Below are 15,912 nucleotides of genomic sequence, written 5' to 3'. Positions count from 1 at the left end.
CGTCGCTTTTAGAACGATTTCGCTCGAATCGCCGAGCCCCTGACGCGTTTGACGAGGACAGACGCGCCTCTCACGTGGGACGCCCTTCAAGCACAAGCATTTGAACCTCTTCAACGCCACCTGCAAGCATCTCCACTTCTGGCTCACTTCGGCGAAAACGCAGATACGGAGCTTCATACTGACTCAAGCAACATAGGCCTTGGGGCCGTTTTGGTTCAAATCGACAGCAGTCGAGAACGAGTCATCACTTACGCCAGCCGCTCTTTGTCTCACGCTGAACCTAACTACTCATCAACTGAGAAAGAGTGTCTAGCGATAGTGTTGGCGACGTCAAGTTTCCACCCTTCCTTTATAGAAAACGTTTTACTGTAGTCGCAAACCATCAAGCCTTGTGTTGTCTCTCGACCCTCAAAGATCCGCCAGCCCGCCTTGCCAGATGGAGTCTGCGCGTCCAAGAATACGACATGACAGTGGTGTATAAGTCCGGCCGGAAACACTCGGACGCCGATTGCCTTTCGTGCGCCCCGGTCGAATCCCCAACGAGGACGGAAACTACAACAATGACATCACCTCAAATGCGATCAGTGGAACGAGCCTCGCTGAAGAACAATGCGCCGACCCCGAACTTCGCACCTCATGGAGTTTCTTAAGGGTACCCGCCCGGCTGTCCCCAAGGCTTTCAAGCGCTCGGTAGCGTCACTCTGCGTTCGCCATGATGTCCTCTTGAAGAAAAATTTCGCCGCAAACAATCAGCAAAACCTTATTGTCATACCAACCGGCCTGCGTGACGAAATCCTTAAAGCTTCACACGATGAACCGACTTCTGGACATTTGGGCGCAGCCCGCATGCTTTCAAGGATCAAAGAGATCTGTTACTGGCCCCGCCTTCTGTCGCACGTTGCACACTACGTCAGAACGTGCCGAAGCTGTCAGCGTCTCAAAGTGCCTTCAACAAAACCAGCTGGATTCTTGAAGCCTATAGCACCACCATCGCGGCCTTCCCAGCACATCGGGATGGACATGCTGGGCCCATTCTCTCTTTCTCATTCGGGAAACAAGTGGGTCATCGGGGCAACTACCTGACAAGATACGCAGAAACGTCAGCTCTGCCAAGCGCCACAGCCCTTGACGTGGAAACATTTTTCATCCATCAGATTATTTTGCCTCATGGTGCACCGGAGATCCTAATCACCGACAGAGGTACAGCATTCATGGCTGACCTCCTACAGCAGATTTTACGCCATAGTCATACAGACCACCGAAAGACGACATCCTACCACCCTCAGACGAACAGTTTAACGGAACGATTCAACGAAACGCTAGGTGACATGCTGTCAATGTATGTCGACGTTCAGCACGGAACTTGGAACGAAGTGCTCCCATACGTCACCTTCGCATACATTACAACCTTACACGAAACGACAAAGATGCCACCGTTCCGTGTCATTTACGACCGCGACGTGACCGCGATGCCGGACGCTATGTTACCGCACGTGGACGACATCGACCCGAATGTGGGTCATCACACCTTCCTGCGCCTGGCTGAAGAGGCTCGTCAGCTGGCCAGAGTGCGGATTTTCGACCAACAATGCCGAGATGCCCAACAATATAACTTCCGGCGCCGTTATGCTCGGTACACATCAGGAGACCGTGTGTGGGTCTGGTTTCCCATTTGCCGGCGCGGACTTAGCGAAAAGCTCCTCTGCCGGTATTCTGGACCCTACAAAGTGATCAGGCCAATTGGAGACCTCAACTATCAGGTCGTTCCTGACGGCTTTCAGAAGTCTCGGGAATCCCTGCGCCCTGAAGCGGTACACGTTGTCCGTCTCAAGCCTAACTACGGGCGGTAGCGGTAGAGCTGGAATTTCGCGCGCACATCATGCTTCCCCTAGTGAGTTTTTTAAACATACAGGCTACGCATCAGGACGATGGTCTTTCTTTCCAGGGGGGGGGGGGGGGGAGGCAGCGACGCGGTGCATTCCGCATGCTCGCTTAGCGCTGACCTGAAGCACGCGCCACCTCAAAAAGAGGAACTGGAAGTGACAGCGATCTGTAGCTGTGGTCAAGACGTTCGTCGAAGCCAGCCGCTGTCTCTTGTGATCAATGATCTCCCGCATTCCCGCGTGACAATAGTTTACGAAGCCCGGAATATTCCGTTTTATTATATTTTTAAATAAATTTTTTATAATTTTTCCCCTCTCCTTAGCGCATAGCCAAAATACACTGACACTATAAAAGAAATCGCTTCCAGAATCTCTTGGCTTGGAATGCGGTCCACATATAGCAGGGGTGCAGCATCCTTTATTCGAGCCAGATGCTGCCTCTCTATATCATCGCTGCTTAAAAGGATGTAGGGATTAAAGCTAAAGGTTGAGCAGCATGTAACAAAAAAATCCCCTTGAAGACAATATTGATTTCTTCTATTTTCTGGAATCCTTGGTGCGAGCGCAAAAGAATCTGAAAGCCAGGTTTTCTACGCGTTGGTGAATTTTAAACCGTATACTAAACTTGTATCGCAATTTTTGTCCCGAACGCATCCCAGTGCTGTTATATAGCTGTCTTAGGTACTCTGTGAGAGCGTAGGAGAAACTTTACAGGCAACTACCTGTTACGCTTCAGTGGTTTAGACCATTCCTAGCAGTACGCTCATAACATTGTCCGAAAATGTTCCGCAGTTAAGTTACATTGAAACGTTCTGCCCAAGAAAATGAACTTGACCTTTCCTCTTTGTTTCCCCATCACTATTAAGGCGTTCAACTCCAAAATTGACAATTTTTGCACCCAATTTTTCGGAATAAAAAAGAAAACAAAAAGCGCCTTAAATGTTTCATGCGCGACCGGGTGTCGTAAGTTAAAAAAATTTCTGCAGATAATTGCTTTTTCTGAGTACGGGCATTTATTTCAAAAACTTGGCGTTTTATGGCGCGAGATGTGAATTATAAAGAAGAATCATGTTTCCTTATTTCTGCGTTTGAGTTGTTATAAAAGTACATGGCACAAGTAAATTTTATGGCTCAGACGCATTGCTGTACGGTGCGCCCGTTGTCACTGGGTCCTTACGTCTCAAATCTTAAGTATTATTATGGCCGGGAAATCGCAATCACACTTTGTCATGTTATCAGTTGAATGAAAAGAAGATAAATATTTCAATTATTTATTGTCATACAAACAAAAATATTCCTCCCCCTCCTTTATATTAATCAACTATTTGTGAAAACATGGCATTATTGCGTTGAAAATCTTCGACAATGCTTTTTTTCAGCGTTATGATTCTAAAACTTACGATACACAACAATGGAAGACATCAGCCTTTTCTTCATGTTGAGAGGCTGGACAAACGTGGTAAAACAATTTATCTCTACTAGCATCGATGATATTTGTTAACATAGACTCCTTCGGATGGGGAACAAAAAAAACAGTAACAGTCAGTTTAATCACCACGAGCTTAGGCATAGCTGATGCTGTAGTAAATATATCGCTGTGTATTGATACATATGAAAGTAAAGATACTTCAAAATTAAGAGATTTTTCTGTATCTTTAATCTGGCTTGTTTAGAGGCGGATAGATATAAGGAGATCATTTTGTACAATGAAAAACCACAGCAGCTGCACGCGGGGACTATTTTCAATATCTAACGCCAAGCCTAATTTCAGACAGCGGATCGCCGCTTACTTCGTAGGTTAGCGCGGACATGACGCTCGGCAACGCCTATCGATGCCCCACGCGGAAAGGTCTCTAATGAGTCCAACTCTTTTAGAAGTGCCTACAAAGCGTGTACATCTTATATGTACTGCCCTTCGTGTCCGACTGAAATGCAATTATGCCCAAATCATGCAACTCGAACAGCTATTCCAAAGCGTAGTTTTACCAGATTTCTTCCCAAATATGTGCTGTTTAGGATTCAATAAAGGCCGAGTTTTGGCGAGTTGGTTTTCCATGCTGAACGTAAAAGCGCAAGAAACAAGGACGTAGAATAGTAGACACGTGTTGTGTGTCTTATTCTACGTCCTTGTTTTTTTTGCGTTTTTACATTCAGCTGTTTAGGAAACGGAAGCTTTCTAGTGCTTAAAGTTGAGAAGAACATAAAAAAAATTGCAAATATATTGAGCTTAATCTAGAGGGGCGATCCTGATGGTCTGTTGATTGTAAAAGTATCTTATTTTGCTTTTATTAACTCAGCTTAATTTAGGATAAGTTCAAAACGGCCTGTTTAGAAGCGAGGGGCTAGAGCAGGGTTGCTTACAGCGTTATTGGTATCATTGTATGAAGCGCTATACAGCTAACGCATTCGCATTGCTGCACTCTCAATTTTAAAAGCACCGCTGTAATGTGAAGTGGTCGTTTTTGCTGTGTACAGATGCGGGTAAATCTTTAATGTGTAAATGTGTCGTAGCAGACATAAAATTAATCAACTAAATAGTTCCAATAGATAAAAGTCTTTCTACGTCTAGGACTCTTAGAGATCAATTTTAATTGTTAGGCAATTTCGCGATATTATAAGGCGCTAGTAAGGAAATATGGAAGCCACTGGCTCATTTTTATTATGCATAGAAAAATCTTTCGTCGCTCGCATCGAGAGGTTGACCGCGATGAAAAGCCAACGGTGAATGCTTTTGACAACAGCGAAAACGTAATTAGCAAGTTAATGCTGGTCTGTAGAATGGTTAAGTTGAAAGTTCAGTTAAATCTTATGATATCAGAAAGAACTGCGCGCATAAACAATTTAACCATGAAAATGTGCTTGTACAGAATTAGAGGCCATGTGTGGCAGCTATATTTAAGGCAACATGGCTTTTTATTATATTTTATAATATATTGAACTAAAAAGCGAGAACGGTTTTCTAATGCCCAAAAGCTAGCGTTTATAAAAAATATGCATGTTTAAAAAATGAAAAATATCTTTGAATAGAACGATCTCTACGCTGCTAAAAAAAATGCCCGATTTTTTACCCCTCTGATTCTGGAAACAAAATAAAACCCAAGAATTTAGGGTATACGTATACACTTCAATGCGGAATTCTGTTCACCGCAACATTTAAACGGTTAAACGGACAAGTGAGCCACTACGAGTGCTGGAAGGATTCTGGTTGCTGCATCCTCATGTTGACTTTCCTGTTAGCACAGGACTCACAGCCAGTCACAAAATATGTTTACCAGTCCCAACATTTCAGATCGAATGATGCGGTTTATTTACTGGACGAGGCGACAGGATGGACTGACAGCTCCAAAAAGTGCAGTAACTTCGACAGCCACATATTCCCTTTTCAGGCAAAACGTGGTCAGTCGCACCCGCCACGAAGCGACTGCGGTCTCGTTGAAGACATGTCAGTATTGAAGGATCGAAAAAGAGCTACACGGAGTAGGGCTCACTGCAGAAAGAAGGTTGCGCAGCAACGTTTCAGATGACAGAATAAATGGTACATGATAGCCTCTGTCCTCTCCGCCGTATTTACCGCCTTAAAAACATGAACCAACGAGTCCCCAAGAAAACGCTGCCGGGTGTCGAGCGCGAGGCTGTTATTTTTCAAGTCCGCTTCAGCTCTTATGATGAGTGTATAGCGCAGGGACAACATGAAAACACAAGAGACCACATCAGACAAGGTACCAGTAATAACCGAATTTTTATTTAGTATTTTTGTCTGCTTTATTTCTATCGAAAAATCTCGTGTATACGTTTTTTATTTGTATTTTTATTTCAAATGCCCTCAGGGCCATACGGCATTATAGAGTGGTTTGGTTATACAATGTAACAAAACGTAGAAATATGAGCACAATATTACAGAAGGTTGCTAGTTATACAGTGTTAGCTAAGGCATCTTGAAATAAACGGCGATCATCGATTAGTGCCAGTGGTGCGGGAAGGTGATTCCACTCGTCGGGTGTCCGGGGTAAAAAGGAATGAAAGTAGGTTTTCGTTCTGCAGAGTGGTATTCCAACCTTGTGGGCGTGATCCATGCATGTTGACACGTACTGTGGGGGTGAATTAAGTTCTTCGCGTTGGTAAGAATGGTGAAAAAGTTTATGAAAAAGGCGAAGACGAAGTGCTCGACGACGGGACGCAAGGGATGGCAGACCGAAACTAGATTTCATGCTGGTTATGCTTGCAGTTCTGTTGTAGTTAGAGAGAAGGAATCGAGCAGCTGTATTTTGGACCACCTCAAGTGAGTGCATTAATTTCTGGTGATAAGGTTCTCATATCGATGCTGCGTATTCGAGTTTATGTAAAACTAGTGTTTTGTACAGTAAAAACTTCAGCGATGATGGTGCTTTAGCAAAGTTAGGACGAAAGTATCTAAGTGTTTTGTTGGCGTTGTTAACGACATGTGTGACATGCGCAGTCTAGGTAAGGTCATGAGTACTGTGAACACCGAGGTATTTATAAGAGTATAGAGAGTCTAGAGACAAACCGTTAAGGTGATAAGAGGGCAAGTTATTAGTCGCTCAAGACACACGCATTAATTTGCACTTGTTAACATTAGGGTCCATTAGCCAAGATTTACAGCAGGTTGAGATGGAGTAGAGGTCGAATTGTAGCATTAGTATGTCGCTATCGCATGTTATTTCCCTGAATATTACGCAGTCGTCGGCGGATAGTTGAATGTGAGATGAAATGCAGGATGGAAGGTTGGTAATGTAAATAAGGAAAAAAAGCGGACCTAGCACAGGGCCTTGCGGAACACATTGCTCGCCATGAGCTTCACAAAAGACTTACGAATTTATACGCGAAACCCTACAGCCAGATTTGGTTCATTCATACAGGAAAAATGCGTGGCAGATGCTAATTTGTGCAGTACGGCACATGAATGCTACTACGTGTAGTACTACATAATTTCTGGCACGAATAATTTTGTACGGTACCACAACGTTTAACGTATGAACGAATTCATCAAATGAAAAAGCGTACAAGACGAAAAGTGGCACCTTTGATTATTTTATAGCAGGAATGATTTAAAACCGGACAAACAACAATTCATATCAGGTTGTTCGATATAGAAAGTGTGCTGTTTGAGCTGCACTTTTATATGAGCGTAATCGTCGTTCATGCACTGACTGGTTGATCACATCAATACAAGTGTTTGTGAAATATGAAAACCATTTAGTCGAGAGTGTCGCAACCGCCCCTCATCGTTGTTGTTTCTTACTGTTAGCACAGCAAAATTGACAAAAACACTCACTGAATGGCCCAGGAGCTGGTATAGCTCGGCTTCAGCGCTCCTCGCCACAAAGCTGCCTTCTGTTAGTCTCCTTTTTTTATATTTGAGAACGCAGTGGTACCACTACCTTCGTTCCAGGCGGACTGATAACTGTAGTTCAAAAACATGGTAAGGCATTCTGCAGCAAGAATAATATTGGTCAAATGTGTAGGGTCTGTTCTCAATTCGCTCTCGCTCTGCCGTCTGCTAGACGTCTATGTTAGCTCAGTTGGCTCAGTTGGCTAGCTCAGTTGGTAGAGCGACTTCGGTGATGCGGTGGTGCCGGATTCAGACCCCGGACCAGAACAAATTTTTCTCTTGCAGAAGCCTGACTGCGCTTTCATGGTTGCCAGTTCGTAAATACTCCTTTACTAAAAGAATGTTAGTGCCGGCGATAAGTAGACTTCCCAAACTTACGAATAACCTTGTACACGATCTGAAATCCTGGTTTACCATACAGCAGAAAAAGCAAAAGCAAGGCTCTGCACCATAAAGCCTTACTTTCGATTTGGCCTTTGGATATCCTGTTCAGCGGCAGCTGTAATTGCAGTTGCGCAATGGTCTAAAATGCAACGTGGGCTGTTCGCAAAAGCCAGAAAACCAGTGCGCTATTCCTTAACTCAGCAGTCCATGGCCATATAAGAACGCGGCTACTCTGCAACGCTGCCTACCTGGATTTCCGAAAAGATAGCACAGTGTAGTAATTGCCCTCGGTAACGGCGTCACCGCTGACGGTTTACGTGACAGTCCTTAGCGCATGATCACAAGTGCGTTGGTCCACCAAGTTGCGTTTGCAGTTTATAGTGTTTATTTTTTTACGAATACCTTACAGGCCTCCTAGGAGGCACTGAGTTTGCGGGAAATACAAAAATTTATAGGTAACAGTTCTTAGAAAAACAATAACAAAATCTATTACTACGAACACTGCTAAGGCAAGATAATGACTGCACTTATCACGACGAACAGAAAGCATTCTCAAGAAACAATATATAATTAATGAAAATAAGTAAAAATATAAGCATACAAAAAATAACCGGCCAACTAAACACGAAAATATCTAAGAAAATCGCAACAAAAGATGGTAGCCATACCAGACATTTAAAAAGTCATCACTCATAGGCGCAGAAATAAACGTGCTAGGTGTTATCGATAACATGTAATACTAGATGATCGTGATATGAATCGTGGTTGCGCTGCGAGGCAATGCAGTTTTAAACGTGATTCCACAGCCCAATGACACTTGGGAGCGGCGAAAAGTTAAAGGTATCAGTGCGGCCATAAATGTGTGTGTAGCTAAATCTACTGAATAATCTGGCTGATGAATATAGGGGCTCTGTAGGTGCGAAAATGCGCAACAAGTGTCGTGGAATAATTTGTGAAACAGAGATAAAAGGGCAATGTGTCCACGAACTCCTAACAGAGGAAGCCAACAGTCCAGTTTTATTTGGGGTACACTTGATTACTTTTATTATGCCGATGACTGAAAGACTGGCCCTATTTTGGATTCCTTGTAAGATGTCGATTAAGTAATTTTCATGAGAAGACCAAATGAATAAAAGGAACGCACGTAACCTGTAGTAATTATTTAGCTGCGGCGCGGGAAACCTAATGATTTTCAAGAATTCGCAGAAATTGTTATGTGATCAAACAATGAAATATTTCGTGTAAGGTGAACGCGTAAGTATATTGTATACTGAGTAGCCCAAGCTAATATATTGCTATTACCGTGGTAAGGGGAAGAACTACTTTGTTGATTTCCGAGTGAAAGATTATATTACAGTTGGAAAATTTTAGGTCAATAAATAGGTTTTACACCAACCATGAATAATTTCCACATCACTCTGGGGTAGATTGTGGTCGTGTAATCTTTATTGACATGTAGATAATGGAATAATTTGCATATATACGTGTATTTGATGTATTTTATATGCTTGTTAGTGTTTTTACAGTTTTGTTTTTTATTAACTTTCAACGTTTGCTGTCTGTACAAGATGTATAGTATATGCTTGCAAGTTTTGTTTGAAATTACACCTTGATACTGCTCGATAGTCCAGGAGCCCCAGTCAGGGTACGTCTTTAACTCCGGCTTTATTGCCGGTTTGTTACCTGTTTAACAATGAATAAACTTCAAACTTCGAGCTCCAAAAAAAAATCAGCATGGAGGACGAAATCCCTTAGCGAACACTAATACGTTTGGAATATACTTCCGGATGTTAGAATGTATTTGAAACATAATTTGTATTCATGAATTCACTAAAAATATCTCAGAAATTGGTTCCTAAAATTTTCATCTTGGTACTCGAAGCATAGTCTTCAAATTTTCCAGAAATACATCACTTAAAGCATGCTACGAGCACGTTTAAAATACGTTAAAAAATATGAATGCGCTTTTAGCATGTTGTTATTATAAAAAATGTTACTTTCGTAAAAATGAAAAAATTCATTTGAAGCTTACGTCAATTAAAGCACGTTCCTAACACTGTTTAAACACGTGAGAAAATATGAATGCGGTTTTAGCATATAGACAACATAATAAACGTGCACTTTCGTACATATGAAATTAATGCGTCTGAAATAAACGTCACTTAAAGCATGTTTCGAGCACGTTTCAAACACATAAAAATATGTATGCGCTCTTAGCATCTTTTGAATGCATTAAAAGTTACTTTCTTAATTATGAAATTAATTCATTCGAAGGATACGTCATTTAAAACAGATTTAGAGCACGTTTCAAATACGCCAACATATCAATGCGGCTATAGCATCTATTGGGAATTTAAAAAGTGTTGTTTTGTAAATACGAAATTAAATCGCCTGAAGTATACTCTAATTTTAACAAACGGGCAGTCCTTTTGTTCATATTTTAGGCACACTTTATGCTGCCGTAGAATAATCTAGTACGCGAAATCGCGTTTCGGGAATGACATTCGCATGTTCGCTATGTATTAAAAGTGTGCTTTTGTAAATACGACATTAATCTGTCCAAAGCATATTTCAAATTCTAACGAATGGGCTGTCCGCGTAAATGTATTTTCAGACAGTTCAAGCTGCCGTTGAACAGGCAGTGCTCGAAATCTCGGTTCGGGAAATAACATGCTGGTAATGCATTTAAAGTGTACTTTCGTAAATGCGAAATTAATTTGAGCATACTATACTTCAATTTTATCAAATGGGTACTCCAAATCAGCATATTTGCAGCACACTTCAAGCTGCCATAGAACATACTATTGCTCGTAATAACGTTTCCGGGAAGTGTCAAAACTTCCCTTTTTCTGTCGACCATTCGTTTATGTTAACTTCTAGCAGAAAGGCAATCATAACTTATTTAAATTACGTGTGGACAGCGTGATAGCATATTACCGGCAATGACGCTATGCGCGCCTCCATGCTCGAGCATGCCAGCCAAAGGAACCTGGTTGGCAAAGCCGATAGGCTCCCTTAGACGTCCACATATATTTGGTGGTCGACAGTTCGACTTCTGACCGATGTATGACGGAAGTTAAGAATAACAATTCGGTTCTAGGTAGACCGCAGATTCGAACGAGACACTCCGACGCTTATGCAACAATTTGGGGGCCCACAGTCTTTGCGCAAAAAGCGCCTCCTAGGGCAAGATAATGTGTCTCCTCTAGGGGGGTATACATATAAGCCAAGCCAAGTATCGCACTTGTCGGAGCAGTTCCTGTTCGATGATGCCATTTTCCTTGTGTGGTGACGTCATTTCTTTTCAGGCCCCGTTAAGTGATCTTTCATTGTCATAGAGTTTCTTGATGAAAACGAGTGTGCTCTGGGATTGTCTGTCTCCTGATGCTTATAGCCAGTTCAGTCATTACCTCTGACGGGTACTCTGGTGGGCACTCTAGCAGATAGAAGACGTCTATTTGCATCAGTACTGATAAGCCAGGAGCTGCTTCGTGCCCAAATGCGGTTCGTGGCTCGTGTACCTCACCATCCACTCGCAGCGCACTGCATAGAGGAACTTTTTGACATACTCCGATTACAATACCAGCGCCTTGTCACGACCTCCTTCCCACCTTGGAGGTACACAGCATGGCAAATCAATACAGCGGTTCCTGACATCAAAAGAAAAACAACCACCCCCGGTCGTGAACTTAAATATTTTGCCCTTGAACACATTTAGGGATGCTACAGTGCGCACCGTCACATCTACACTGATGGCTCTGTCACATCCGTCTCATCAGCGATTGGCGCCTGGGTTCCGTCAACGCGCACCACAATTTCGGCGTTACTCAGTCATCGCACCTCGACTACGGCTACCGAGCTGGCTGCTCAGCTGAGCAGCATTAACTTACATTCTTCAAAAAACCCCAAAAGCGTGGGTTATTTTCAGTGACTCTCGGGCTGCACTAAAATCGATAACGTTACCAGGAAGCCTTCAAGAGCTCATCATCGATGACTTAAACAGATTCCACTCCGAGGAATGTGAGCTTGGACATCGTGTTGTGTTGCAGTGGTTACCCGCTCACTGTGGCCTTGCAGGCAACGATAACGCTGACGGTGCAGCAAGATCGGTGCATGGCAGCACCACCTTGCTCCTACCTATACCCTTTTCTCGCACACGCAACGCTCTTTGTGGTGCGATCCGGAACATCAATACAGACCCCTTCCTCGTATTGACCTCACTTATGACTTCCACATGCCACGGAATATAACTAGACGTGATCAAAATTGCCTCTACCGAATTCGCCTAAACGTTGCCTTCCTTAAATTCTATTTACATAAACTTGGTGCAGTAAGTAGCCCTCTGTGCCCCACATGTGGTGTTCCTGAGGATCTGCCAAATTTGATCTCTCGCTGCAAATAATTTTACAATCATCGCAAGACACTTTTAAGTGTTTTAGGATTTCGACAGGATGGCCCCGTTCTCATCGAGCATGTTCTTGGACCCTGGAGGAACGCGGCTCGGGTGTGCTCGGGACAAAAGTATTTTAGTGTTTTTAAGAGACACAGGTTTGGTGGACATTCTTTGATAATTTTGTGTGTGCGTGTGTGTTTGTGAGTGCGTAAGTGTGCTTGATTTCACCATTCACCCGTTCTTTTTCTCTATTCCTTTTCCTTTCACCATCCTCTGTACCCTTCTCTTCTTCCAGCCTCATCTGGAGTAGCATGCCAGGCCGACAACCAGGCAGACATCCCCTATTCCATTAAAGTTATTTTCCTTCCTTCCTCTGATGTTGGCAACATTAATCGGTATTATCGATGAATTTGGGTAGTACGCCTTCTTTAAGCCGAGCTGAAGTTAATATTTTTAATATATTACTTGTATATTTTAGTGCATGTTTAATGTAATTATTTTATGAACAAATTTAGTATATCGTAAAAGTGTTTAGTGTATAATGTAGAATTGATTTTTAATGTATTATTTGTATATGCTGACTATATTTTAATGTATAATAAAGATAATAAGCAGACAGAAAATTATTTTTGATGCATTTTTATGAATGTTCGAAATAGTGCACCTAACCTACATAGAAAGCATTCGTATTGCAATTTAAGCATAGGGACGAAAATGCAAAACAACTACAAAATTAATAAATGTGTTGGAAATGCATTTCTAGTGCAGCATCTTTTCGCAAGGGATGTTATTTGGAAAGTCAATAATAATAATTTAAAAGAATAACGGACCAAGGACGCTTCCTTGCAGAACACGTGACGTAACGTCAGAGAGTGAAGATGAGTGATTTTTAACAAATGTGACCTGCTTCTCTTCGGAAGGAAAATTTTGGAGCCATGATAACCTTCGAGTCTAATTTGGGCGCAAAACGCTTTGCTCTTAGGGGCAATGTGCTACGCGATGGAATGATTTTGTGAAGTCAAGAAAGGCGAAGTCAGTTTGTAAGTTGCAGTTCATGTTGGAATGAATGTCAGTGGTAAATTTTAAGAAGTGTTACTCACAAAAAATGCCTTTTCTAAAGCTATGCTTCTTGGGTAAAAAGAAATGATTAGTTTCCAGGTGACTGTAAGTATGAGACGCAAAGGCGTTAAAGTTAGCTAGCGCCCGGAGAATAAATGCCCTTTATTAAATGCCCCGAAAAATTGGATAATGACGAAAGAGAAGCTGACGGGAAAATGTGCACATCGTTAATAAATTTTCTCAGCAAACGTTGACAGTAAGAGCGGCCAGATTGAATCTGCGCGAACTTTCTCGGAAATGATGCGTCTTAAAATTACTGGTTGCTGAAAGAAAGGACAACTCGAAATTTCTGCCCCTAAGTAGTGCATCGGGAATAATAGAAAGCACATCTGCGAATGTCTTAATTATATTAATTGCTCAGTATAAAAAAACTGCTCCCAGTTAAAATATTTTCGATACGTGAGTCTCCTGGTTGATTGTGCAAAGCTGAGGTAAATTTAAAAGAAACAGTTCGGTATCTTCCAAACATGGCGTGCTGACATGTCCGGGCATTGCAGGTATATCACAGAGGGGAAGATATAGGTCATCGAGGCATGGCAATATAGAAATTTCTTCATGGGATTACCCTATATTATTTGCTGACACTGTTTGTGTCCTCACGGGAGCCTATGAAGACGGCGGAACAGGTAACAACGTAACCACATTGTTTTTTACACCAACAATTAAGATCAGATGCCCTCATGGGCTTTACGATGAGGTATTTAAGATCACCATGATCAACATCCAACAAAAAAAAACATTAACAAAATAAACTCCAGTAAGGTACGACGAGTGCAAAACCATAGACCTTAGGGAAGTTATTTAAAATTGTTTTGAGTGCACTCAAGAAACATATCTAGAGGTTACTATGAACTACCTTAAAGAAAATAATGAAACTCACCTATTTTTAAAACTGCTGAAATATTTTACACATCATCATAGGTACCAATGGCTGCCTTGTATACTTACGGATATATTCTTATCCCGTTTGTAAAGCATCGCTCATTTTCTTTGAAATAGCTCATCTTCACCGAGATCACAACCTTTCATATTTTTTCCAGGAAGCAGGGCGTGCACTCTGTGGGTAAAAGAATCTTCACTGGCCAGCCCTCCAACGCACTGCAAATTTTTATTAATGGCTATGTGTAGTACTTCTGCTTACAATGCATACAACAGTGAGAAACCATACTGCGATGTTTACGGATTGCGTCGGCCTGTAAAACCTCGTTGATTCTAGTTTGTTTATAACCCTCAACTGAAGTTCAATAAAAGCTAAAAATGCGCGCCGAAGAAACACACATTCATCAACTCCACTCACTTTCAATAAAGATTTTATAAACAAATATTCAGCTGCAACCTATACATGAGAGTAATTCTTACTTATATCTAAGCAGCAAAAACGTAGGAAATTAATATGGCTTTCAAATCCCCCCTGGGTAGAACACTAAATTGTTGAGAAACAAGTTTTAAGTAATCATGTGCAGCAAAATTCACAGAAGCATTTCGGAATTAAATAGGAAGCAGGCAAGCTGCTGCATCGAGAACGCCCTTCACTTTCGCAGTGGGTGAAGTGGAATACCACTCTGGAGTTTTTCATGGAGATCCTTGAAAAAGAGGCAAAATTCTGCGTAGGAAATGTGCTGATTTGAATCGGGTAGTCTGACAGCCTGAGGCAGTCTCTTGGTGTAACTAAATGTTGCTTGCTTATATACACGACTTCAGAGGAGGTGCACGTGGTATGCGGCGAAAGAGCGATGGTATAACTTGTGAATTTTTCGATCTCATAAGACGCAGCAGCCATTAAAATTATAGCAGCGAGCTTTGAAGGCGTCATTTTTAATCTCAGGGTTAGCATTGTTTCATCCAGTGAGCCTGTCATCATCCATTTTTTTTATTAGAAAGCAGTCATGCGCTACTACAATATGAGCGGCAATGTTGTGCTGCTAGGGTGCTTGTACATACCATCACCGAGATTTTTCTCTACCTTAATACGCGAGTTCGCCGAAATAAATAGCTTTTGGGCGCACTAGAAAACTGACCTGTCTTTCGCACCTTGGCGTCGCAATTGCGAGATGTCTGGTGGAGGTGTTGCGCAGGATCGGTAGGTTCACAGTCATCGTCATCATCCATCAGCCTGACTACACCCACTGCATGTCAAAAGGCCTCTCGCATGTCTCTCAAATTAACCCTGTCCTTTACCAGTTTCGCCCACCCTCTTGACTGCAAACTTCCTAATCTCATCCGCCCACCTTAACTTTCTGCCGGCCCCTGCCTACGCTTTCCTTCTCTTGGAATCCACTCCGTTACCCTTAAGGACCAGCGATTATCTTGCGTACGCATCGCATGCCCTGCCCAAGCCCGTTTCTTCCTCTTGATTTCGACTAGGATGTCATTAAGCTGCGTTTGTTCTCTCAACCACACTGCCCAATTCCCGTCTCTTAACGTTACACATGTCATTTTTCTTTCCATGGCTCGCTGCATTATCCTTCACTTAAGCAGAACCCTTTTTGTTAGTTTCCACGTTTCCGCCCCGTAGGTGAGTACCGGTAAGGTATAGCTGTTGTACACTTTTCTCTTCGGATATTGGTAAACTGTTTTTCATAATCTGAGGGAACCTGCCATATGCACTCCACCCCATTCTTATCCTTCTAGTTATTCCCCTCTCATGATGCGGATCAGCGGTCCTACATGCCCTAAGTAGACGTATTTCTTTACCACTTCCAGTCCCTCACTTCCAATTGTGAACTGCTGTTTCGTTGCTAGGCTGTTGAAAATTACTTTGGTTTTCAGTATGTTTATTTTTC

At 42.3% G+C, this 15,912-nt stretch overlaps 1 protein-coding gene across 5 annotated transcripts in view; it reads left to right on the top strand.

The window, feature by feature from the left end:
• The window catches only part of LOC144134768 (uncharacterized), a 59,713-nt gene extending 45,248 nt beyond the window's left edge, over nt 1-14,465 (top strand). For 2 of the 5 annotated variants that reach the window (XM_077667595.1, XM_077667596.1), the window contains exons 4-6: nt 3,263-3,342; nt 13,627-13,755; nt 14,170-14,465. In XM_077667595.1, coding sequence (XP_077523721.1) covers nt 3,263-3,342; nt 13,627-13,755; nt 14,170-14,339 — 379 coding nt within the window. In that variant the 3' untranslated portion in view covers nt 14,340-14,465. Of the gene's footprint in view, nt 1-3,262; nt 3,343-5,269; nt 5,415-12,305; nt 12,424-13,626; nt 13,756-14,169 lie in introns of those variants that run through there. The other 3 variants (XM_077667597.1, XM_077667598.1, XM_077667599.1) reach the window with 3 other exon arrangements.
• Nucleotides 14,466-15,912: the final 1,447 nt, after the last annotated feature.

The sequence above is a fragment of the Amblyomma americanum genome, chromosome 5 (genome assembly GCF_052857255.1).
Source record: "Amblyomma americanum isolate KBUSLIRL-KWMA chromosome 5, ASM5285725v1, whole genome shotgun sequence".
NCBI lineage: Eukaryota > Metazoa > Arthropoda > Arachnida > Ixodida > Ixodidae > Amblyomma > Amblyomma americanum.
Note: the sequence above shows the minus strand (reverse complement) of the source record. Positions and strands in the feature narration are given on the sequence as shown.